The sequence below is a fragment of the Bos mutus genome, chromosome 8 (genome assembly GCF_027580195.1).
Source record: "Bos mutus isolate GX-2022 chromosome 8, NWIPB_WYAK_1.1, whole genome shotgun sequence".
Classification (NCBI taxonomy): Eukaryota; Metazoa; Chordata; class Mammalia; order Artiodactyla; family Bovidae; genus Bos; species Bos mutus.
In genome coordinates this window covers 86,952,180-86,976,627 of record NC_091624.1, presented here as the reverse complement: position 1 = coordinate 86,976,627, position 24,448 = coordinate 86,952,180, and the positions used below count along the sequence as shown (strand labels likewise).

General features: G+C 42.9%; 1 protein-coding gene and 1 long non-coding RNA gene across 3 annotated transcripts in view; one reads left to right on the top strand and one right to left on the bottom strand.

Moving 5' to 3' along the window:
* LOC138988917 (uncharacterized) overlaps positions 1-22,962 on the top strand; it is a 32,965-nt gene extending 10,003 nt beyond the window's left edge. The window contains exons 2-5 of the long non-coding RNA XR_011465183.1: positions 1,179-1,224; positions 9,768-9,841; positions 13,817-14,009; positions 15,971-22,962. This is a non-coding gene — a long non-coding RNA (uncharacterized lncRNA). The remainder of the gene's footprint in view (positions 1-1,178; positions 1,225-9,767; positions 9,842-13,816; positions 14,010-15,970) is intronic.
* Positions 3,741-24,448, bottom strand: part of ADAMTSL1 (ADAMTS like 1) — a 495,660-nt gene continuing 474,952 nt past the window's right edge. For both annotated transcript variants that reach the window (XM_005889557.2, XM_070375945.1), the window contains 3 exons: positions 8,998-9,107; positions 7,996-8,216; positions 3,741-6,360 (listed from right to left, as the gene is read on the bottom strand). In XM_005889557.2, the coding sequence (XP_005889619.2) occupies positions 6,254-6,360; positions 7,996-8,216; positions 8,998-9,107 (438 nt within the window). In that variant the 3' untranslated portion in view covers positions 3,741-6,253. The remainder of the gene's footprint in view (positions 6,361-7,995; positions 8,217-8,997; positions 9,108-24,448) is intronic.

Below are 24,448 nucleotides of genomic sequence, written 5' to 3'. Positions count from 1 at the left end.
GCCTTGACCATTCAGGCTTTCATAGAGTTGCTCACCTGGCAACTAAGTTGTTCACAGCTTGTCTACTCTCCTTTGTGGGGTTTGGAGCGAGGTCAGCCCTGGCCATCACAGAGGCCTGGAGGAGGGCTGTTTATGTCATCTTGGAGAGGCGGGCAGGTTTCCCAGGCATGCTTTCTGGTCTGGACGCTGACCGTGCGATCTCTCAGGCCCTCCTCAACGTTGTGCTTAAGCAAACATTATTTATGTTCGGCAGGAGAACCATTCCCCACTGTCTGCTTTCTCTTCACTTACATAAAAACTGCACATTTGATTTCTGTTTATACATATATAAACCACATCTGTAGGAGCAGCCTGGGAAATGGTCGGTTGAAGATGGATTTTGCCTTTGGAAAACGCAGAGGTGAGTGACATCTGTATATTGTGTTATCAGAAGCGTGACACACGTGGTTGATGGGGACCAGGTGCTTCACAGAATCCATCTGATTGAAGCTGTAAACTTCTTGCTGATGGAGGAGGTGGTGGCTCAGTTCTTAGCAGAGGCTTGGTTACAAATACCTGCCTTCCAGTTTTTAGGGTGGCAACAAACAGTTGAAAACCTTGGGGTGCTATGAGGAAGAAGCTAAGGTTTGGCTCATCGGCTCACACAAATGTGACCTGTGAAAGCATCTTCAGGTGGACAGGAGGGATATGTGAGGGGCAGACAACAATTTTAGATTAACCTTAGAGGGTTGGTAGAACTCATTGGGTATTCAACTGTTCACTATTTACTTCAAGGCTTGCATCAACACCGACGTTTTCCATTGGCAGTATAGGACATGGATACGTAACCTTCCCTGATTTCACTTGCATTTAATGCATTCTGACTCTGAATCTTGAAGTCCTTAAATCATAGCTCATTCATGGAACAAAATGAGCATAGACAGAAAACACCAAGGGAGTCACCTTGCTTTGTTTCCTCATTTATTCTTCTGCGGTTATTTTGCCAAACAGATCAAGCTTTTCGTTGGCTTATTTCCCCAAAGCTTCATCCTTCTCTCTGCCTCAGTCTTCCCTTACCCTTTGTAGGTGAATTTGCCTGTTTGGGGGAGTCTCACAGATAGGTTATTGAGGTCTGCTTGTCTCATTTTAGCTGAGAAACATGACTAAAATTGGATTATTTCCTTTGATCTTATTTGTAGGATGAAGTGAGAGGATACCACCATGCTGTCTATGGCCCTCAACTTGGTAAGATATCCTTAATTTTAGTTTTTACAACTTGTATATTTGTTCATAAATGACTGTCTCTCCATTTTTTTTAAACTGAAGGAAATGGCAATTATGTGCACATTTGAGTATTTTGAATTGAGACTAGGTTGTCCATTGGGATTATAAAATCGTATCTGTCTTGGGAAGTTTTTCTGGAAGTTTGTCAGTATTTTGGTGAATCATTGAGTTTGCTACATGGAGGGATCAAATTTTCTTTCATGATATAGAGCTTGGTTCCCTAATACCTCTCTTGTTTACACTATTGTCTGGTATTGAACTTTGAAGGAATGGCTGATGTCTTTCTCAGTTGAAAATGAAAACATAGGCGAGAGTCTTTGAAAGCTGACAGTGGGAAGTAATGTGAAATAAACCTTCTGCCAGCCCTGCCCTTCATCTCCACATCTCTCTAAGGTAGCTTGGATGATGTTAATAGCAGTTAACATTCAATGAATGTGTCAGTGATAGGCTAGGCACTCTTTTGTTTCCTCAACAGGAATTAACCTGTTCCTTACAACAACCTGTCACGTGAGGTATCTTCTCTTTGAAGGTGAGGAAGCTGGGATGCAAGAGAGTGCTGATGATTGTTGATCATTCTGGTCTTGATGGGTCCACAGATTTTCTGAGCTCATGCTGTCAAAGATGGAAACTTCTGAGGCCAAGCAGGGGACCCTTGCATGAGGAGTTACAATCCCAGGACTGGGTCGTGGTTAAGATTCTAAACTTTTACACTGTGGTTGGTGGCATCTCGGTCAGGATCTCTTTTTTCCCCCTGCTGAGCTTTGTGATTTTGGCAGGAAAGTTTTCCATACATTCTGTCTGAGCCCTCCCCACTCTTTGAGCCGTCTTAGGTTTTCCCTCTGGCGACTCTCCTTCCCGCCCGCTCCATGGGCCCTCTGGGGGACATTTGGTTTGGTTGCTGGTATGTGATATTTATTGTGCTAGCACTGGTCTTCTCTTGAAAGCGAAACCCACGACTCCTTAGAAAATAATTGGAATTTCAAAAAGAGCTTGCTGGCATACATTTATGCTGCAGAACAGATTGGCACATGCTGGGTTGAGTGGCTGAAACAGGCTGGAGCTGGGCTTTCAGGCTGGGGTCCCCTGGAGTGTCTCTCACAAAGGTCCCTGTGTGGGCATCGTCTGGGCCTGGGGACATGCTGCCCTTTCACCAGAGCCTGTTTATAGAGAACTCTACAAGCAGGCTTTTGTTTTCTTTTGCACTTTCTCTAGTAGCTTTATTAAAATGCTTTAAAAAGAGGGGGAGCTAGGAGCCCTCGAATGCCAGGAGCATTGGTTTTAGAGGATGCAAAGGCAACGTCTCTATTAACACCATTGGCTTCTGCCAACCTCCAGGCAGCAGGAGAGAATGATGCCCGCACCAGGGTGGCCACGTGTGTTGGCTCTCGCGCAGAGGAGCTGGGGCTGGCCTCATGGGGAAGGGCAGGGCTCTGGCTAAAAACCAAACTGCTCAGGTTTGAATCCTGGGTGACCTTGGGCTTCTCTGGGCCTCTGTCTACCCATAAGTCAGTGGAGATAATCATAGGGTTCATGTGAGGATTGAAATGTGGTAGTGATCTTTAGATGGGGGCCCTGATGAGGGTGTACACCCAGGATTTCGGCATGTAGTCACTATGCACTGTGCACGCCCCTGGGGGCAGGAAGCCTGACCCGGAGTGAGGCTCCTGCTCCTGAGTCTGCATACACCCCAGAGACGCCTGTGCTTGCTCTTCTTCCTGAAGGTGCTGCGGCTCCCGTCTTCCCTCTGCAGGCATACCATGCTTTATTGTGCTTTGCTCTGTTGTGGTTTGCAGATACTCTGTTTTAGGAATTGAAGGTCTGTGGCAAGCCCACCCTGAGCAGGCCTCTTGGCACCAGTTTTCAAACATTTGCTCACTTTGTGTCTTTGTGTTACATTTTGGTAGTTCTCACACTGTTTCAGAATTTTCATCATTGTTACGGTGCTCTGTGATCAGGGATCTTTGTTCCTACTATGACTCGTTGAAGGCTCACCTGATCTTTAGCATTTTCTAGCAAAAAGGGATTTATCATTAAGGTTGTGTACATTGTTTTTAAAGATATAATGCTATTATAACACTTCATAGACTACAGGATAGCATAAATACAACTTTTATATGCACTGGGAAACCAAAAACTTCATGTGAATTCCTTTTTTTGTGTGTGATATTTGCTTTATTGCAGTGGTCTGGAACAAAATCCTAAATCTCTCTGAGGTATACCTATCCACAGGGCTGTAAATGAGCTGATTGTGAAGGGCAGCACTCGTCTCAATTTGTGGATATTTAGCTCCTCTGGGTTCACTTACAGGACTAATTCTTCCAGGCACGGGCCCCCCAGCTTTCTAGGCAAAGCCGAAAACTGCAATTCTTCCATTTTGGCTAAACTCACAGTAGTGGCTGGGAACCAGCCTCACCCCCTCCGCTCCTGCCCACAACAAGATAGGAAGGCTGAGCTTAATAGAGACTCGGACGACAAGATTTAAATAAATAAGCTGTATTATCTGTACAAAAAAAAATATATAAATACAGTTTTGTGTTTTAGAGGAGGAGATGCCTCCTCCCACATTCTTCAGCAGCCCTAATGACCTTGTGGTGCTGCTGAGTCACGATTCACAGAACAGACAGTAAATGTACATTCATCTCATGCAAGGAGGATGCTGTTTCCCACCCCACACCTCTGTCCACTGGGCTTGCTCTGAAGGCCGTCTTCACCTGCTACAGCCTGACACGTGGCCAGGCTAGAGGACCTCCGCTGCTCAGGAAGTGTAAATACTGGCCACCGGGTTTCCAGAGCTGTTGAACTAGAAAGAACCAACCGCATTAGTACCAGTATGGAATCTGTCTTCCGCATTCCGTGCATGACTGTTGTGTCACAAACGAATCCCCTCTTATTGCCCCATCATCCCGTGCCGACTATTACAATGTATTCTGTACACAGTGGGTGGATCCAGAGTTAAACATCAGCTTCTTCTAAAAATAGGAACAATACAATAATCGCCACTGAGTTTACAGGAACACAGCTGCAGGAAGTTAATAAAAAGTCCCCCAAATATTTTATTTTTTTTTTCTGGAAGACAATGTACAATTATTAATATTGCACTTTTTTATACAAGAAATCCTAATAAATATTCACAAAAGATATACAGACATAGAAGACATTCTCTTTTATTTTAAATAAAAATTACACTGATTTTTAGTAACATGATTTCTCAGAGCCCATTATTATGGTGAGGAAACCACCTTAACTGTCCACAGCTCACCTGGGGAGGACACAAGCATAATGTCTTCCCCCGACCCCAACTTTTGTTTCCAGGCTGGCTGGAAAACACAGCCCTGATGTCAGTGGTGGCCTCTGAGGTGAGTGGCATTTTGCGAGTCTGTATATGTGGCGCGGGGCAGTCTGTGTGAGGGGTGAGTGACTCTGGCCACCCTGCTCTGCTCTAGCTGCTACTAAATGGTGGCCATTGTGGTGGGGGGCAGACCAAAATCACTCGCCCCAAACCACTCTGCTGAACGAACAATTTGCCAAAATGTCCCAGATTTTCAGTTTTGCCACTTGACTTGCTACTGCAGCCTCTCTACCATAGCTGACGGCATGACTAGGGTGTGGGGTGCGTATGCTGCTTTGCCCACACCGAATTAGCAAAACCGAGGTATATTAATTCTGGTGGAGTATATCATATTTCACTGTATGGAGGGTATGGCTGAAAAGCCTTCAAGGACCTTCTGGGCAGCTTTAGTTACTGCTCGGCTTTGCTGCTGTGCCCCTTGGCCCCACCCACACCTCTTGTCTGAATACAGGGGCAGCTGTCATGGGGCTGTGGTCCCACCCATTACCTGGTCAGCTCTGGAAGGAAGTGGTTGCTCTGACCTAATGGATGCTCTGACAAGTTGATTAATGGCTTGGTTTTTGACAAGTTGACCCTAGTCCCTGGCCCTTCAGTGAAGCATTAAAAACCTTATAGGTAGGAAACCCAGTCTATTCATGATCAAAACACCTTGGCCTATGTCAGCAGTTAGTTCCGGGCTGGGGGACTCTTGATTTAGAGACGCCAGGGGTGGCATGACTGCACAGCTAGGCCCTGCTGTCTCACCAGCTTTGCCCTGGGGGTGTGGTCAGAAAGTTCAGTGAGCCTCCTCGGGGACTCCTCTCCACCCTAGAGAGGGCATGGCTCCTGCATGCAGCCTGGGCCCAAGGGCAGAAGAGCTCTGAGCCCCATAGCCTCCCCTGACCCCGCAGAGGTCCACCAGGCATGTGGGCTTGGGGTTCAGAACCTCACCAGCTGCCTGCTTATTCCCTGCTGTCCCCTTCCCTCAGGAGCACACACCGCTCTCTTTGTGCTTCTGTCCCTGCCCTCCCTACTTCATTTTCTGCATCACCGTGCACTTCAGCTACTTGGATTGGCTTCCCTTCACCCCCTACAGTGTTTTGAGTTCTTGTTGCTCTGACCCCTCGCCACCACCCCGAAGAGCTGAGTTCTGGGCTGGGTCTTTAGCATGGCTGGTGTTGCCCCTCCCTGGTCTTGACCATCCCTGGCCAGGAGAGACACCTTGGTTGTCCAGAGTCAACACCAATGCTTTACAAACTCTCAGGCGCCTACCCTTCTGCCCCTCTCTCTCGTCTGCTGTTGGCTCTGGCTCCCTGCTGTCCTGAGGGCTACGCTGGCCTCTTCCTGGGTCTCTCTGGGACCCAGGTTGGGAGGGAGCCAGCTGGCCAGGGGGCTCTGCTGGCTGGCCCGTTCTGCTCTGCAGCCTCCTCAGACCTCCATCCTTGTCCTGTCCCCTCATTCTGTCCCCCAGCCAACTGAGAGCAGACATGCTGGGGGCATCACATCTGGGGAGGGGGCAAGGAAGGAGGTCGAAGAGGGTTGTGTGTATAGGGGTGGGGAGGGGCAAATAAATAAATAAAATGAAGAAAGCTTAAGTTCTGTCCAAGGTGGTTGCATAAGTCCTCTGTGCGGCCAGGGTAGTGTTCTCGCCTCGCCCTGTCTTCATGCTTTGGCACAGGTTCCACAGCAGCGAGATTGGAACTGGTTGAGTTGGCAGAGTTTCAGCTGTTTCACCTTCTCACAGTACCTGGTGGTGTCTCTGCATTCCGCTGGGAAAGGGGACAGAAAGGAGATGTGAAACACAGACTCGTCATATCCGTGGCCACCAGGTGCCTTCTGGGGACAGACTCTTGTGCTAGAAGGGCCACTGCTGTCCAGCACCTCTGAACTGGCCTTGCTCTGGCGGAACTTGGCCATCTGCTCCCCAGGCTGCAGCTGGGCGCCGAATGCTGGGGCTCTGGGCCTTTCTGACGGCCCCCTTCCTTCCTGAGGGTGGTAGGGACTGCCTCACCTCCTAGGCAAGGTGCCCTTTTCCCATGGCATTTGGGTACCTGAAGCTCTTCCTCCTCGAGATGGTTCCCGGAAGGACTAAGTTCTGCTCCACTTCGGGGTGGGGGGGGGCGTGCAGGTGAGGCCTGCCTGTGGTGGCCTCATCCCCTGAACTGTGACTCTTCCCTTCCCTGTGAAGCTTTGGTTGCTGTACTCTCCCGCCAGCCTCTCTACTCTTTACCTACACTGGCGTCCTAGTTCAGTACCGGCACAGGCTACATGGTTCTTCAGTACTGATGTGGACTGGGGCTGCACACATCAGTGGTTAACGCAGTAGGTCTCAACTATTTTCATGGAAAACAGTGGTTCTGAGTGTGGGAGCTGGCAAAGATGGGTCAGGCAATACCTGCTTGTGTAGAAGAAGCAGCGGGACTGTCTGTCTAGAGGATATCTCTTCAGCATGGGGAATCTGAGACTCAGTGAGGCCCTGACTGAGGAGAAACTGCACAGCAAGACTTCAAATTTTCCTATTCTTTGCCTCATGCTTTGTCTCTGTCCCTGGGAGGAAGCATCTCCAATGTATTTTGGGTCCAAAGGAAGAAAAAATAGGTCCCCACCCAACTGGGATACAAATGTGGTGCTGGGCCGAGGAGGAGGTTCTAGACTTGAGGGAAGGAATGAGTATCAGACCCTGGGTATGGCCCCTGCATACCCAGGGCGGGGAAGAAGGGCGCGGTCATCAGGTCCTTGTTCTGTGGGCAGCAGACCGCAAGGGCTGCAGTGTCGGCTGAGTGGGAGCAGCTCTGTTTGCTACTCAGGTATAAACAGTGCTTGCTCCCCAAGAGCCACTGTTTAGCTGTCCTCTCTGAGTGTGTGTGTGTGTGTTAGTCACTCAGTCGTGTCCAGCTCTTTGTGACCCCATGGACTATAGCCTGCCAGACCCCAGGCTCCTCTGTCCATGGAACTTTCCAGGCAACAAGACTGGATGGGTTGTCGTCTGCTTCTTCAGGGGATCTTTGTGACCCAGGGATGGAACTCGGGTCTCCTGCACTGCAGGCAGACTCTTTACTGTCTAAGCCACCAGGGGAGTACCGCGGCCAAACTACTGTAGGTGAGCCGGAGGATGATTTCATCCAGCGCTTAGCCAAATGCACCTGGCTCTCTCAGGGGCCAGTATGGAGCCCTTGGGCCACACCCAGCCATTCTCTGTGGCCTAGACACATGTATACACATCCTTGCACACATCTTTGTTTGCCTGCGTGCACCCCTCTGAAAATACCTGACTCCGGCCCTGGCTCAGGATCCCTGGGAAGGTGGGACTACGGCCCTGTGTTCAGGCTCCGTCCCTGGGACTGCCCGCTGCACCCGAAGCCTGGTGGGGAGTTTGCAGACGGCTCTGTGGGGTTGGAACATACTGTTTTCGCAGGGGGTGATGTTGCAGCGCTGCCAGTTGGCTGGCCGAGGTCCCCAGGAGCACAGGTGGTCGGGCACTGCCTTGTTGGTGCGGGCGTGCACGCACTCCACGCGCCGGGACTGGAAACCGTAGTTGCCGCAGGTCGCCGTGCACAGGGTCCACAGGCTGACCCTCCAGTGCACGTTGCAGGCTTCTGACCAGCAGTTCTGGGTGCTCACGGGCCTGTGCCAGGGGAGTGGGAGTGGCAGGGTTAGGGTCTGCGCCTCTGGGGGCCGGATCAGGGGAGACAGCTGTGAACACACGGCTGTAAATCCGAGACTGTCAGGCGTCTATCAAGAACTCCCAGTGCTGCCAGCCCTGGCTTCTGATCTCTTTTCCTGAACGGCTGCAGGGTCTCAGAAGACTCCTTCCTCTAACTGGGCCTCTGTCTGCTCATCTCTACAGCGTCTCTGTCACTGCATGATCTGAGAATGAGCTCCACCAGGCTGGGGGCCGGCAGAGTTGTACTCAGGGCCTGGGACCTTAGGGGCGGGGGTGATGAGCCCTCACCCCCAGGGAAGGAAGGAGGAGAAGGGCTGGGGGCTGGGTAGGAATGGTAGGCGGAGACCTGGAGACAAGGGGCTCAGTGTAACTTCTAAAGGGAAGTGGACAAGAGGGAGAGGCTGGTGGAGCCCTTGGGCTCTGGTGCCCCCTTTGTGGACCTGACCTCCTGTCCACCCTGGGGCCAGAGCCAGTCTCTTGTGCCAGCTATTCTCCTCGGAAGAACAGCACCCTCTGTGCTCTCATCTCCGAACAAGGAAAGCCCAGCCTGGCCCATTCAATAAGCATGAGGCCACCCCGAGCTGTCTCCCTTTAGGAGTCCAGTGGTCTGGAGAGGGTGGAGGTAAAAGGGAAGAGTGTCTGACCGCTGTGGGAGGTTGGAGGAGACACGTCCACTCACCGTCGTCTTTCTGCGCTGTTGACACAAGGGCTGGGGAAGGGGTGGTCTGTGGCTTTCTCTTACCTTGGAAGGGCGCTGCACTGCTCTGATGATAAGGTGATGCCATCCAGCGTCTGGCAGAAGACTTGTCTGTGCTGCACAGCAAGGCGAGGCCCGATGCAAGGCCCATTGCACTGGGAAGCAGAAAAAGGTGACATACGTGTTAGCCAGCCATGGGACAGGCTGCCATGCCCAGGCTGCGTGGGGCAAGAGACCCCTGTGCAGGGGCTTGTTCGAGGTGGTCAGATCACTGATTTTGCCTCTCTCTAGGCCAATTTAAAGGTTATCCATCACATTTCCTTTTCCTAGTGCCACAGTGGGATGGTTAGCTCTGCTGAATTCTGTGAGCATTCTCGCACTGTTGTTGCTGTTTAGTTGCTAAGTCACGTCTGCCTCTTTTGTGACCCCACAGACTGTAGCCCACCAAGATCCTCTGTCCATTGGATTTCCCAAGCCAGAATTCTGGATTGGGTTGCCATTTCCTCCTCCAGGGAATCTTCCCAACCTAGGGACTGAACCTTTGTCTCCTGCATTGGCAGATGGATTCTTTACCACTGAGCAGATGGCTAATGGTGGTGTGGAGGTGGTCAGAGATGTCAGCTGCCTCCCAGGAGAACCATGTGCAAGCTGACTTGACACAGTGTGCTAGGGGTGTGGCGGTAAACTTGAGAGCTGAAGACCTCTAGACAAGATCCCCTTCCCTCCTCCAGTCCAGAGGGTGATCTGGTTTATTCTTGCTGAATTCATTAAAGTAATGATCATTTCTTTCCTTTCTCTGGTTTCATTTCCTCCAGGATAAACCAAAGGTGGCTGAACAAGATGGAGATGGTTAAGCTTTTCCCAGGGTTGGCAGAGCCAGCCTATCATGGTAAATATTCCCACCAACAGTGATGTCTGTACAATGAGAAAGCAGCAGGCCCTTAGCCAACATCTGCTATTTGAATAGGGTAAGGGGACAGATACCCCTTGGCTCTTAACTTGAAAGTATCTGGACTCCTAGGGATTCACAGGGAAGCTGTTAACCCTTAAAATTACAAGCGGAAATCCTGTTTTATTTTAAATTTTATTTTTCCTTTTTAGTCTTTGACCTCCTCACCTGTTATTTCCACACTCCACACCCTGCCTCTGGCAACCACCAATCTGTTCTCATCTGTGAGCTTTTTTTAAAAAACTATATGCCACATATAAGAGCGATCATATGGTATTTATCTTTCTGTGTGTGCGTGCGCCATCATGTAATTTTTGTGACTGCATGGACTGTAGCCCACCAGGCTCCTCTGTCCATGGGATCTTCCAGGCAAGAATACAAGAGTGGGGTGCCATTTCCTACTCCAATCTTTCTCTGTGTAACTTAGTTAACTTAGCATGCCCTTGAGGTCCATCCATATTGTTGCAAATGGCAAGATTTTAGTCTTTTTTATAGCTGAATAAAATTCCATTGTGTGTGTGTGTACACACACACACACATATATATATACACACACACACTATGTTGTCTTTATCCATTCAGCCAACAATGGATGTGTAGGTTGTTTCTATATGTTGGCTGTTGTAAATTATGCTGCAGTAAAACATGAAGGTGGAGATACATTTTCAACTTAGCATTTTCATTTTCTTTAGGTAAATACCCAGGAGTGGAATTGCCGAATCACATGGTAGTTTGAATCTTTTGAGGAATCTTGATATTGTTGTTCATAGTGGCTGCCCCAGTCTACATTATCACCAACAGTGTAGGAGCCTCCCTTTTTCCCACATCCTCACCAACACTTGTTACTTCTTGGCTTTTCAATAATAACCATTTTGACAGGTATGAAGCTGTATCTCAGTGTGTTTCTGATTAGTATTTCTCTGATAATTGATGTTGAGCACCTTTTAATGTACCTTTTGGCCATGTGTATGTCTTTGAAAAAGTATATATTCAAATCTTCTGCTTATTTAAAATGGAAAAAAAATTTGCTATTGAATTATATCAGTTCTTTATATATTTTGGATATTAAACCTTATTGGATATATGATGTGCAACCATTTTCTCATTTAGTAGCTACCTTCTCATTTCATCGATATTTCCTTTCAAGTATGATGTAGTTTCACTTTTGCTTTTGTTACTTTTGATTTTGGTGTCAGATTTTAAAAAATCAACACCAACACTGATGTCAAGAACCGTACCACCTATGTTTTCTTCTAGGAACTTTATGGTTTCAGGCCTTACATTCAAGTCTTTGCTCCATTTTTAGTTAATTTTTGTACATGGTGTAAGGTAGTGGTCCAGTTTTCCAAACTACATTTATCGCAGAGGCTGTCCTTTCCCCATTGGATGTTCTTGGCTCTGTTGTTGTAAATTAATTGGCCATATATTTGTGGAACTAGTTCTGATTGCTTTGCCTTCATTTTACTTAGAACCCCGTGGGTTTCCTGACCTGGATGTCTGTTTCTTTCCCCAGGTTTAGAAATTTTTCAGTATTATATCTTAAAACAGGGTTTCTGCTCCTTTTTTTCTGGGACCTATATAATGCTGCAAGCCCTTTAATCTAGCTTAACTTACTTTCTTTCCTTCTCTGATTGGATGAGTTCTACTGCCCTGACTTCACATTTACTGATCCTTTCTTCGCTTCGTCTAGTCTGCATTAGAGGTGTAGTTAATGTGTTCTTCAGCTCTGTGACTTCTGTTTGGTACCTTCTTGTATTTTCTGTCGTTGTGTTGAATTCCTCATCTGTTCCCACACCTTTTCATTCCCCCATGCTGAACTTCTAAAAGCTCTCGGGTGACGCCAGTATCATTGGCCCATGAACCTCATGTTAAACAGTAACAAGGCTACGGCGTTACAAAAAGAACAGGGAACTGCTTGATCTCAAAAATCTTGTTAGTAATTTTGCATTGGTGATATTGTTTGGATTGGCTTCAAACCATAGATTCCCACCAAACCTCCATATTCCTCTCCTGTAAGAATGAAAATGGTAAGTTTTTGACAAGAAAATTCTTTTGAAATAGTGTCACGCAAAGATCTATTCCTTCATTTTCCTATCTCTTTGAAGTCTGTGAAAACCATGCTGGTTTTAGTCGAAGTAGAACTAAGACCACCTTCTCAGTTCTAACAACCTGGCTTCATGTATAATTCAACTTTACTCTTTTTATCCAACACATTTATGAGGCACCTGTCGTGGGTAGGGAATGTGTTCCATAAAAGCATGTGTGAAGGAATGATGGCAAAAACAGCCCTGGAATGTTTACAGGAGAATTATATGAGAGGTAGAAGTATATACGTGGCTGTAAAACACGTGCCACATCATGAGAAGTACTGTGCGCTGGCTGAGGAGTTTGGGTTTCCTATGAATGCTGCTTTGTTGGGGGGGGGAAGGGAGGCACCTAAAATGGTTTTAAGTGGGAGTGTCATGATCGGAGTTACTCTTTAAAAAGATCATTCTGTCAGCAGTGTAGTAATTGAGTTGAAAATTCTGGAGAGAAATCTAGGTAACGAATTGTGCTGAGCAAAATGAAGGCAATGGAAATGGAGAGGTGATTCTATGGAAGTATGATTCACATGGCTTCAGTGGTGCCTTGACTCTCAGGAGTAACAGGGAGCCAGCTGTCTCAGGTTTAAGGACTGAAAAACTAGGTAAGCATTTGTTTTGAAGATGTTTGTGACATATGCAAATATGTATGTTCATTAAGCAGGGGGGTATATAGATCTGTGACTGAAAAGTTGAGCTGCGCTGAACACGATCCATTTGAAAGTCGTCAGTACACGAGTGGTGGCTAGGAGTCACAAGCAGTATAACCCAAGGGGAGGGAAAGCATGAGATGGAGACAAGGCTTAGGCAGAACCTCAAGGGACACTAATTAAACTGCGGGAAGAGGAGAAAGAGAGAAAATGTATTCACAGAGACCAATAAAGGAGTTTCCAGAAAGGAAAGGGGGTCAGTGGTATCAAAATCAAAATGCATCAAAAAGAACAAAGAAGTGGCCAGGATCCAGGGGAACTTATAGGCTGCACTGGTGATCCTGGAAAGGGCTGTTTCAATGTGGCAGTTGGCACTGAAGTCAAACCAGCAATGAACAGAGATACAAACGAGAGAGGAGGAAATAGGGCTCTTAGACGCACTCCTTCAAGAATTCCTGATTGTGAGGATGTCAGCAAAATGGCAGGGTAGGTAGCTCTAAGTCCTTATTTGCACACAAACATCAAAAAGCTGCCAGAAACTGGCTAAACTAATCTTACAGGAATTCTGAAAAAGTTAAAGGCCTACAGCAACTTAGAAATACCCAATAAAGAAAAATCCGTCTTCAAAACACTAGGAAAAATTGTAGAGTTTTGAGAGAACACCCAGTGAAATCAGTGAAGGTGTGCATGCTGCTGTTGCTGCTAAGTCGTGTCAGTCGTGTCCGACTCTGTGCGACCCCATAGACGGCAGCCCACCAGGCTCCCCCGTCCCTGGGATTCTCCAGGCAAGAACACTGGAGTGGGTTGCCATTTCCTTCTCCAATGCATGAAAGTGAAAGCGAAGTCGCTCAGTTGTGTCTGACTCTTAGTGGCCCCATGGACTGTAGCCTACCAGGCTCCTCCGTCCATGGGATTTCCCAGGCAAGAGTACTGGAATGGGGTGCCATTGCCTTCTCCAGAAGGTGTGCATAGGCACAGAGAAAGTGTATTCAAAGACTGGGAAGGATGTCTGTTTTTTCTAGTGCCCAAACCCCAGCAAGGCAGTTTTGGTCTAGACGTAGTAGCAGCAGCCCATTTTTCTTCCACCATCTGTAGGGAGCAGAGAAGATCCTATTTGCAGTGTGCAGTGTTCTAACCTATCAGAGGGCTACCTGAAGGACTGGTCTCTGTCTCTTCTAACTCAGGTGTCAAGTGCCATCCCCTACGTGTGAAAGTTGCAAGGGGACTATGGACACTTGGGGCAAGAGATCACAGATGGAGACATGCAACAGACTACCTAAGACCCTGAGGACAACCTGAGGTGAGACCAACTTGGAAATTAAGACGTTCAAGAGCAGCTGTATAAAGAGGAATTATGAAAGTCAGAAGCAGGCCCAGGTAAGACATGCTCAGAAAAGACCTCAGAAGACCTTAAGGTTTCATCTCAGGCTGATCCCTAGGTTCAGAGAACACCCAGCTAATCAGTGAAGGTATACACAGGCACAGAGAAAATGTATTCAAAGACTGGGAGGGATGTCTGTTTTTCTCAATGCCCAGTTTCCTGTAATAAGTCATAAGCACATCAAAGAAATAGGAAATCATGGCCCATTCAAGGAAGAAAGTAAAGTGGCAGAGCCAGCCCTAAAGAAACACAGCATCACATGTATTAAAGACTTCTTTAACACAGCTGTCACAAACATGTTCAGAGATCTAAAGCAAAAAATGAATAAAGAAAGGAAATCAGAAAAATGTTATGTGAACAAAATGATATTGACAAAGTCAGAAATTATAAAAATAGATATGGAGCCAAAAAATACTTATCTGAATTGAAAATTTCACGAGAAGAGTTCTACAGCAGGTTTGAGGAGACTGAAAAAGCGATTAGCAAGCCTGAAAACAGTTCAATTGATGTTATTGAGTCTTAGGAGCTCAAAGAAAGAAAATGAAGAAAATGGGACCAACATACGGATTTTATCTCTATGAATCCTAGGAGGAGAGAGGAAGAGGCAGGGAAGTCATTTGAAGGAATAATTGCTGAAAAATCCCCAAATTTGATGAAAACTACAGACCTGAGACATTATAATCAAATTGTCTTACAAAGAATTTTGAAATTGACAAGATAGACTCATCAGGTATAAGAGATCCTCTCAACAAGCTTAGCAGATGATTTCTCAGCAGAAACCCTACAGGCTGAAGGTAATAGAGTTATATCTTTAAAGTGCTGGGAAAAAAAAAAAAAAAAAAAAAACAAACAACTATGTACTTAGAATTCTATATCCAGTGCAACTGTCATTCAAAAATGAGGGTAAACGTAAGATTTTTCCCAAATAAGATCAGCGGGAGTTCATTAACCACTATACTTGACAGTAAGATACATGAGAGACCCTTAGGTTAAAATGAAAAGATGTGAGACAGTAACTCTAAACCATATGACATGGCCAGAAAATATAAATACATGTTGAAATATAAAAATTGGTATTATACTTTTGTTGTGTACACTTTTTATTTTCTGTAGGATTTAAATGACAAAATGCATTAAAAATGATTATAAATCTGTTAGTTGATATACAGTGTATAAAGATGTAACCCTTATATTATTAACATAAAGGGGAAAAAGGTTCTATAGGAATAGTTTGTGTGTGCTTGAAGTTGCTATAAATCAAAATTAGACTGTTATAACTTTAGAATGTTATATGTAAGTCCAAGAGCAACCACAAATTAAATATTTGTAGACTGTATTCCAACAACAACAACAAAAAAGGAATAAAAAACATCACCTAAACACAAAAAAAGGCAGTAATGAAAGTAATGAGCAGGAGAAGCTGTAAGACACCTAAAACAAATAACAGTGGCAAGAGTAAGTTCCTCCTTATCAGTAATTATTTTAAATGGAGAAAAAAACCTCTCCAATCAAAAGGCACAGATTGGCAATCTATCTACAAGTGACTCACTTTTTAATATAATTTTAAAAATTACAGTGTTGTGCTTCTGGTATATAGCAAAACGATTCATATATGTGTTGTATATATATCTTTCATATTTTCATCATAGGTCGTTACAAGATATTGAATATAGCTCCCTGTACTGTACTATAGGTCCTTCTTGTTTATCTATTTTTAAAATTAATTAAAATTTTTATTTATATTGGATATGAGCTTCCCTGGTGGCTCAGATGGTAAAGAATCTGCCTGCAATGTAGGAGACCCAGGTTCAATCCCTGGAGAAAGGAGTGACTACCCACTCGAGTATTCTTGCCTGGAGAATTCCACGGACAGAGAAACCTGGTGGGCTACAGTCCATGGTCTCAAAGAGTCGGACACGACTGAGTGACTAACACTTTCATTTTCATTCATTTTCAGAAGGAGAAGAGAGAGGAAAGGATTACAAATATATTTGGTGAAATTATGGCTGAAAACTTCCTGAAATTGAAGAAATTCCCACACAAAATGAACCCAAAGAGATCCACATCAAGACACATGATTTCAAGCAATAAAACAAGAGAGATGGACTTGGAGGTATTATGCTAAGTGAAATAAGTCAGAGAAAGACGAATAGTGTATGATATCACTCATATGTGGAATCTGAAAAATATAAGAAACTAGTGAATGTAACAAAAAAGAAACAGACTCACAGATTTACAGAGTAAAGTACTGATTACCAGTCAGATGAGTGAAGGGGAAGGGACAAAATGGTAGGGAATTTAGAGATAGCAACTATTATGCGAAATAAGCTATGAGAATATATTATATAACGCAGGGAATATAGCCTGTGTTTTGTGATAAATATCAATGGAGTATAGCCTTTGGAAGTTGTGAATCATTCTTATACGTCTGTAACTTTATATAATATTGTACAGCAACTATATATTTCACATTCACATGATTGATTAACAATGTTGTGTTAGTTTCAGGTATACAGCAAAGTGATTCAGTGATACATATACATTTATCTATCCTTTTTCAAATCCTCTTCCCATTTAGGTTATTACAGAGCACTGAACAGAGTTCCCTGTGCTATACAGTGGGTCCTGTTGGTTATCTATTTATTACTTTTCACAACCGGAGTATAATCGCTTTACAATGTCATGTTAGTTTCTGCAATACAACAGTGTGAATCAGATACACACCCCCACACATCCCCTTCTAGGTCGTCAGAGCCCTGAGCTGAGCTCCCCGGTTATACAGTAGCTTCTCACTAGCTATTTGTTTTACACATGGTAGTGTTTATATGTCAGTCCTACTCTCCCAGTTCATCTCACCATCGCCTTCCCTTTCTGTGTCCAAAGTGTCCGTTTCTCTATTCCTGCCCTGCAAATAGATTCATCAGTACCATTTGTCTAAATTCCATATATACGTTGCTGCTGCTAAGTCACCTCAGTCGTGTCCGACTCTGTGCGACCCCATAGATGGCAGCCCACCAGGCTCCCCTATCCCTGGGATTCTCCAGGCAAGAACACTGGAGTGGGGTGCCATTGACTTCTCTGATATATGCGTTAATATATGATATTTGTTTTTCTCTTTCTGACTTACTCTAGGTCCATCCACATCACTACGAATGACCCAGTTTTGTTCTAGAGTAATATTGTGTACTCAGAATATTAATGGCTGAGTAATATTCCATTGTGTATATGTAGCACATCTTCTTTAGCCATTCCTCTACTGATGGTCATTTGGGTTGCTTCCATGTCCTGGCTATTGTAAATAGTGCTGCAGTGAACACTGAGGTGTATGTATCTTCAAAGTATGGTTTTCTTGGAGTGTATGTCCAGTAGTGCAATTGCTGGGTCATATGGTTTTATTTTTAGTTTTTCAAGGAACATGCTGTTCTCCATAGAGGTTGTATCAATGTACATTCCCAGCAAGAGGGTTCCCTTTTTGCCACACCTTCTCCAGCATTTATTGTTCATAGATTTTTTTGATGATGGCCATTCTGACCGGTGTGAGGTGAGATCTCGTTGTTTTGATTTGCATTTCTCTAATAGCTAGCAGTGTTGGTCATCTTTTCTTGTGTTTGTTGGCCATCTGTATGTCTTCTTTGGAGAAATGTCTATTCAGGTCTTCTGTCCATTTTTTGATCAGGTTGTTTGTTTTTGTGATACTGAGCTGCTTGTATATTTTGGAGATTAATCCTTTATCAGTTGCTTCATTTGCAAGTATTTTCTCCCATTCTGAGGGTTGTTTTTTTGTCTTGTTTAATTAGGTCTCATTTGTTTATTTTCATTACTCTAGAAGGTGGTCAAAAAGAATCTTGCTATTATTTATGTCAGAAACTATTCTAGCTATGTTTTCCTTTAAGAGTTTTATAGTTTCTGGCCTACATTTAGGTCTATAGGCCATTTTGAGTTTACTTTTGTGTATGGTGTTAGGAAGTGTTCTAATTTTATTTTTCACATGTAGCTGTCTGGTTTTCCCAGCACCACTTATTGAAGAATCTGTCTTGTCCCCACTGTATATTCTTGCCTCCTTTGTCAAAGGTAAGGTGCCCTTGGGTGCTTGGGTTTATCTTTGGGCTTTCTATCGTGTTCCATTGATCTACACTTCTGTTTTTGTGCCAGTACCATGCTATCTTAATTACTGTAGCTTTGTAGTGTAGTGTGAAGTCAGGGAGCTTGATTCCTCCAGCTCTGTTTTTATTTTTAAGACCGCTTTGACTATTCAAGGTCTTTTGTGTTTCCATATACACTGTAAAAATTTTTTTGTTCTAGTTCTGTGAAAAATGCCATTGGTAATTTGATAGGGGTTACATTGACTCTGTAGATTGCTTTGGGTAGTATAGTCATTTTCACAATATTGATTTTTCCATCTAAGAACATGCTGTCTCTCTCAATTTGTGTCATTTTTCTTATGGTTTTCATCTTTTTTTTTTATAGTTTTCTGCATACAAGTCTTTTGTCTCTGTAGGTAGGTTTATTACTAAGTATTTTATTCTTTGAGTTGCAGTAGTGAATAGGATTGTTTCCTTAATTACTCTGATTTTTTTTGTAGTTAGTATATAGGAATTTTGTATTCCGCAGCTTTACTAAATTCATTGATTAGCTCTAGTACTTTTCTGGTGACATCTTTAGGATTTTCTATGTATAGTATGTTACCTGCAAACAGTGACAGTTTCAAAAAACTGAAAACATTTCCTCTAAGATCACAAAGAAGGCAAGGATGTCCACTCTTGCCACTTTTATTCAACATGGTTTTTGAAGTCTAGTCATGGCAATTAGAGAAGAAAAAGAAATGAATTCAAATAGGAAAAGAAGACTGTCAGTCACTGTTTGCAGATCTACAAGGCAACCCGCTAAGATTGAATGCAGTCCCTATCAAATTATATTGCAATGGCATTTTTCACAAAACTAGAACAAAAAATCTTAAAATTTGCATGAAGACACAAAAGACCCTGAATAGCTGAAGCAGTCTTAAGAAAGAAAAAATAGTTGGAGGAATCAGGCTTCCTGTCTTAAGATTATACTATTAATACAAAGGTACAGAGTACAAAAGAATATGGTACTGGTACAAAAACAAATGTAGATCAATGGAATAGGATAGAAAGCCCAGAAATAAACCCATGCACCTTTGGTTGATTAGTCAGTGACAAAGGAGGCAAGATTATACAATGGAGAAGCGGCAGCCTCTTCTATAAATGGTACTGGACAGTTACATGTAAAAAAAACAAAAGCTTGGATACTATAAAACTCTTAGAGGAAAACACAGGCAGAATCCTCTAACATAAATTGCAGCAATATCTTTTTGGATCTACCTTCAATGAAAATAAAAATGTGCTGTGCTTAGTTGCTCAGTCAGGTCCGACTCTTTGCAACCCCACTGTAGCCCACTCTGTCCATTGGGATTCTCCAGGCAAGAATACTGGAGTGGGTAGCCATTCTCTTCTCCAGGGGATCTTCCCAACCCAGGGATCAAACCCAGGTCTCCCACATTGTGGGCAGATTCTTTACCATCAAACCCACCAGGGAAGCCCAATGAATGGGAACTAATTAAAAGCTTTTGTGCAACAAAGAAAACCATAGCCAAAATGAAAATGCAACCCATAGAATGGGAAGAAATCTTTGTAAACAATGCATCCAACAAGGGAGTCATCTCCAAAACACACAAAAATAACAACTCAATCAAAAAACTGGCAGCTCGAATTAGACATTTCTCCATAGAAGAAATACAGCTGGCCAAAAATCACATGAAAAGATGCTCAACACTGCTAATTATTACAGAAGTGCAAATCTACAAAAAATAAATGCTGGAGAAGGTGTGGAGAAAAGGAAGCCTCCTCTACTGTTGGTGGGAATGTAAATTGGTACAAGCACTATATAGTATGGGGATTTCTTAAAAAACTAGAAGTAGAACCACCTTAATCCCATGCCTGGGCATATATTTGTAGAAAACCATAACTCAAAAAGATACATATATCCCATTGTTCATTGTAGCAGTACTTACAGTCGCCAAGACAAAGAAACATCATGACTGTCCACTGACAGAGGAATGGATTAAAAAGAAGGAAATAATATTATTTGTGGCCACATGAACGGACCTAGAGATTATCATAATAAATGAAGCAAGTCAGAGAGAGAAATACAAATATTATATGATATTGCTTGCTGTGGAATCTAAAAAAGATACAAAATGAACTTATTTTCAAAACAGCCTCATAGACTACAAAGACAAACTTATGTGTATCAAAGGGGAAAGGTGGGGGACATAAATTAGGAGACTGGGATTAACATATAAACTAGATAATCAACAAGGACCTATTGTATAGCACAGGGAGCTCTACTTGATATTCTATAATAACCTATATGGGAAAAGAATGTGAAAGAGAGTGGATGTGTGTGTGCTTGTGTGTGTGTATATATAACTGAATCACTTTCTGTACACCTGACCTAACATAACATTGTAAATCAACTATTCTCCAATATAAAATAAAAAGGAAGATTTCAAAGAACCTAACCTTAGGCCTTAAGGAACTGAAATAAGGGCAAACTAAATCCAAAGCTAGCAGAAGGAAGGAATAGAGAAAATTAGTGAAGTCAAATGTTTGCTCTCTCTAAAGATCTACAAAATAGACAACTTTTAGCTACACTGACTACAAAAGAGAGGACTCATTATTAAAATCTGAAATGAAAGTGGTAACAACATTACTGATTTTATAGAAATAAAGATGAAAAGAGTACTATGAACAATTGTACACCAACAAAGTGGGTAACCTAGGGGTAGTGGACAATTTTCTAGAAGCATACAACCCACCAAGAGTGAAAAGTATGACTAGATCTATGACTAGTAAAGAGATTGAACCAGTAATTAAAGACCTCCCAACAAAGAAAAGCCCTGTACCAGAAAGCTTCACTGGTAATTCTTCCTGGTATTAAAAAAATAATTCATACCAATTCTTGTGAGACTCTTCAAGAAAACTGAAGGGGAGGGAACACGAACACTGCCTAATTCATTCTATGAGGCCAGCATACCAAAACACTATAATAAAACTAAAGAACAATTTCCCTTCTGACTATTGATGATGAAATCCTGAACAAAATACTAGCTAACCAAATTTAGCATAATAAAATGATTATATGCCACGAAGTCATAGGATTTATTTTTGGAATGAAAGGATGATTCAACATATGAAAATCAGTCACTGTTCTATAATACCATATTAGCATAATGAGAAAAAGCACATGATCATCTCAACTGATGCAAAAAAAGGACATGACAAAATCCAACAGCTTTTCATAATAAAACATAAAAAACTAGGAGTAGAAGAAAACGACCTTAAAATAATAAAGACCATACACGAAAAACCCACAAACATCATCCTCAATAGTAAAGACTAAAAACTTTTCCCCTAAGATGAACAAGAATGCAATATTCAGCATTCTTGTACATATTATTGGAAGTTCAGAGCAATTAGGCAAGAAAAAAGAAAACCATGCAAGTTGGAAAGGTGAAGAAGCAAAATGACCTCTGTTCAGTTTACAAAGATACATAAAAACTCTTAAAATCCCAATAAATGAATTCATAGTTGAATACAAAAATCAACATTTAAAAACCAGGTGTATTTCTATACATGATTGATGAACACTCTGAAAAGGAAATTAAGAGAACAATCCCATTTATAATAGCACTAAGAAGAATAAAATACCCAAGAATAAATCAAGAAGTGAAAGACTTATACATGGAAAACTACAAAAAGAAAGTAGTCACATAGCTGGAACAATCTGAGAAAAAAACAACAAAGTTGGAGGTTTTGTACTCCATGATTTCAAAACTTACTATAAATTTGGAGTAATCAAAACAGTGTAGTTCTAGCTTGCAGAAAGATATATAGACCAATGGAATGGAATAGAGAGCCTAGAAACAAATTCTTGCATGTATGGTCAGATGAAGTATGCCAAGAGCTTTCAATGGGGAAAGGACAGTCTTTTTGACAAATGGTTCTGACAAAACTGAATATCCACATAAAAAAGAATGAAGTTGGAGCCTTACTTTACACTATATAAAAATGAACTCAAAATGAATCACAGACTGAAATGTAAGAGTTAAGTGTAAAACTGAAGAAAACAGAGGAGGAAGAGCTTCAAGTTACTGGATTTGGCGATCATTTCTTGAATATGACACTGAAAGCATAGAAAACAACAAAAATTAGATAAACTGGATATCATCAAAACTAAAAGCTCTTCTTTATCAAAGGACACTATCAACAGAGTAAAAAGGCAACCTACACAATAGGAGAAAAATCTGATAAAGGATTAATATTCAGAAAATATCAAGAAGTACAGTTTAACAAAACACAAAGCCTTAAACAGACATTTCTCTAAAGAAGATCTGTAAATGGCCAACATACACATGAAACTATATTCTACATCCCTAGAAATTAGGGAAATGCAAATCAAAACCACAATGAGCTACTACTTCACATCCATTAGGATGTCTATTATTAAAAACCCAGAAAATAACAATCATTGAAAATGTGGAAAAACTGAAACTTTTGTGCACTGTTGGTGAGAATGTAAAATGATATAGCTGCTATAGAATACAGTACGGCGGTTCCTCAAACATTAAACACAGAATTACCATATGATTTAACAATTCCACTTCTGGGTATATACTCAAAAGAATGAAAGAAGACACTTGAATACATATTTATACATGCATATTCAAACTAGTGTTATTCATAATAGCCAAAAGATGGAACCAAACCCATACATCCAATGAGAGATGTATGCATAAACAAAATGTGCTATATACTTAACACTGAACTATTATTTAGCCTTAAAAAGGAATGAAATTCTGATACATGCTGCAGCATAGACGAATCTTGAAAACATTAGTAAAAATGACACAAGGCAGATACAAAGGGACAGATATTGTATGATTTGACAAGTATGAATGTATAGTCAAATTCATAGAAATAAAGTAGAATAGTGGCCACCAGGGACTGGGAGAAAGGGATAATGGGGAATTATTGTTTGATGGGTACAGAGTTTAGCTTGGGATGATGAAACAGTTTTTGAAGAAGCATAGAGCTGATAGTTGAACAACCATACAAATGTACTTAATGTCACTGAATTGAAACTATTGTTATGTATACGCTACGCTACGCTAAGTCACTTCAGTCGTGTCTGACTCTGTGAGACCCCATAGACAGTATACTCACACATACTCACACAATACCAGGTTCCCCCATCCCTGGGATTCTCCAGGCAAGAACACTGGAGTGGGTTGCCATTTCCTTCTCCAATGCAGGAAAGTGAAAAGTGAAAGTGAAGTCGCTCAGTCGTGTCCGACTCTTAGCGACCCCATGGACTGCAGCCTACCAGGCTCCTCCATCCATGGGATTTTCCAGGCAAGAGTACTGGAGTGGGGTGCCATTGCCTTCTCCAATTGTTATGTATATTTTATCACAATAATTAAAAAAAGGATTTTCAGTTGTCAAGGGGCTATTTTTATATTTTCCCTACCCCTGTGTGTTTGTGAATAGTAGTGTTGCACTGGATCCTCAAAGCCTTACTCTTTATCTTCTGAGTTCACGCTTTCTAGCATCACCTGCTCAAACAGACGTGGTTGGCGAGACTGGTATATTTGGCCATAGCAGGAGCAACAGTACCTGGCTGTGGACATAGTTACCTGACCTAAGAGGACTGCTTTTACCTAATATCCTTTTCCTTCACTGGTTCATATCCTTCAAAGCTCTCTAAACATCTGATGAAACCTGGAGCCTCTTGGTAAAAAGTGTCAATAACCACAAGCTTTAGGGTTCCAGTTAAAAATGGTGATATAGGAAAATCCTGAACTCACCTCCTTCCACAGATGTATCCAGTCTACAGCTACATATGGAAAAATTACTTCTAAAACAATCCTAAAGGCTGCCTGAGTGACAACCACACATCAGGCAAATGAGAAAACTACATCAAAGCAGGTAGGAGGAACTGAGACATAATCTTGCCATAAACCCGGATAAAACTCAATACTTAGAGTCTCTCCCCAAGGAGCGAAGGGTTCAGACTCCACACTGGATACCTTAACTTTTGGAACCTGTATCTGAGAGACGAGCCCCCCAAACATTCTAACTCGAAACACTAATGGGGCTCACGGCTTTCATCCCAGAACTCTGAGACAGCTGGTCATACTCAAAGAAAAGGAAGGTCACCTGCTTATATTAAAGCATCGGCCTGAAAGCAGACATCTCACTTAAAACACAAATCTAGAAGCCTGCTGGAGCATTCTCTAGGTCTGAGACTCACGGGCACCATTGTCACACAGTCCTTTTGCCATCCTCCAGAGCACCAGTGTCTCCTAGAAGGGAGTTTTCACATGCATTTGGTGCCTTAGTCTTTGTGGCTGCTG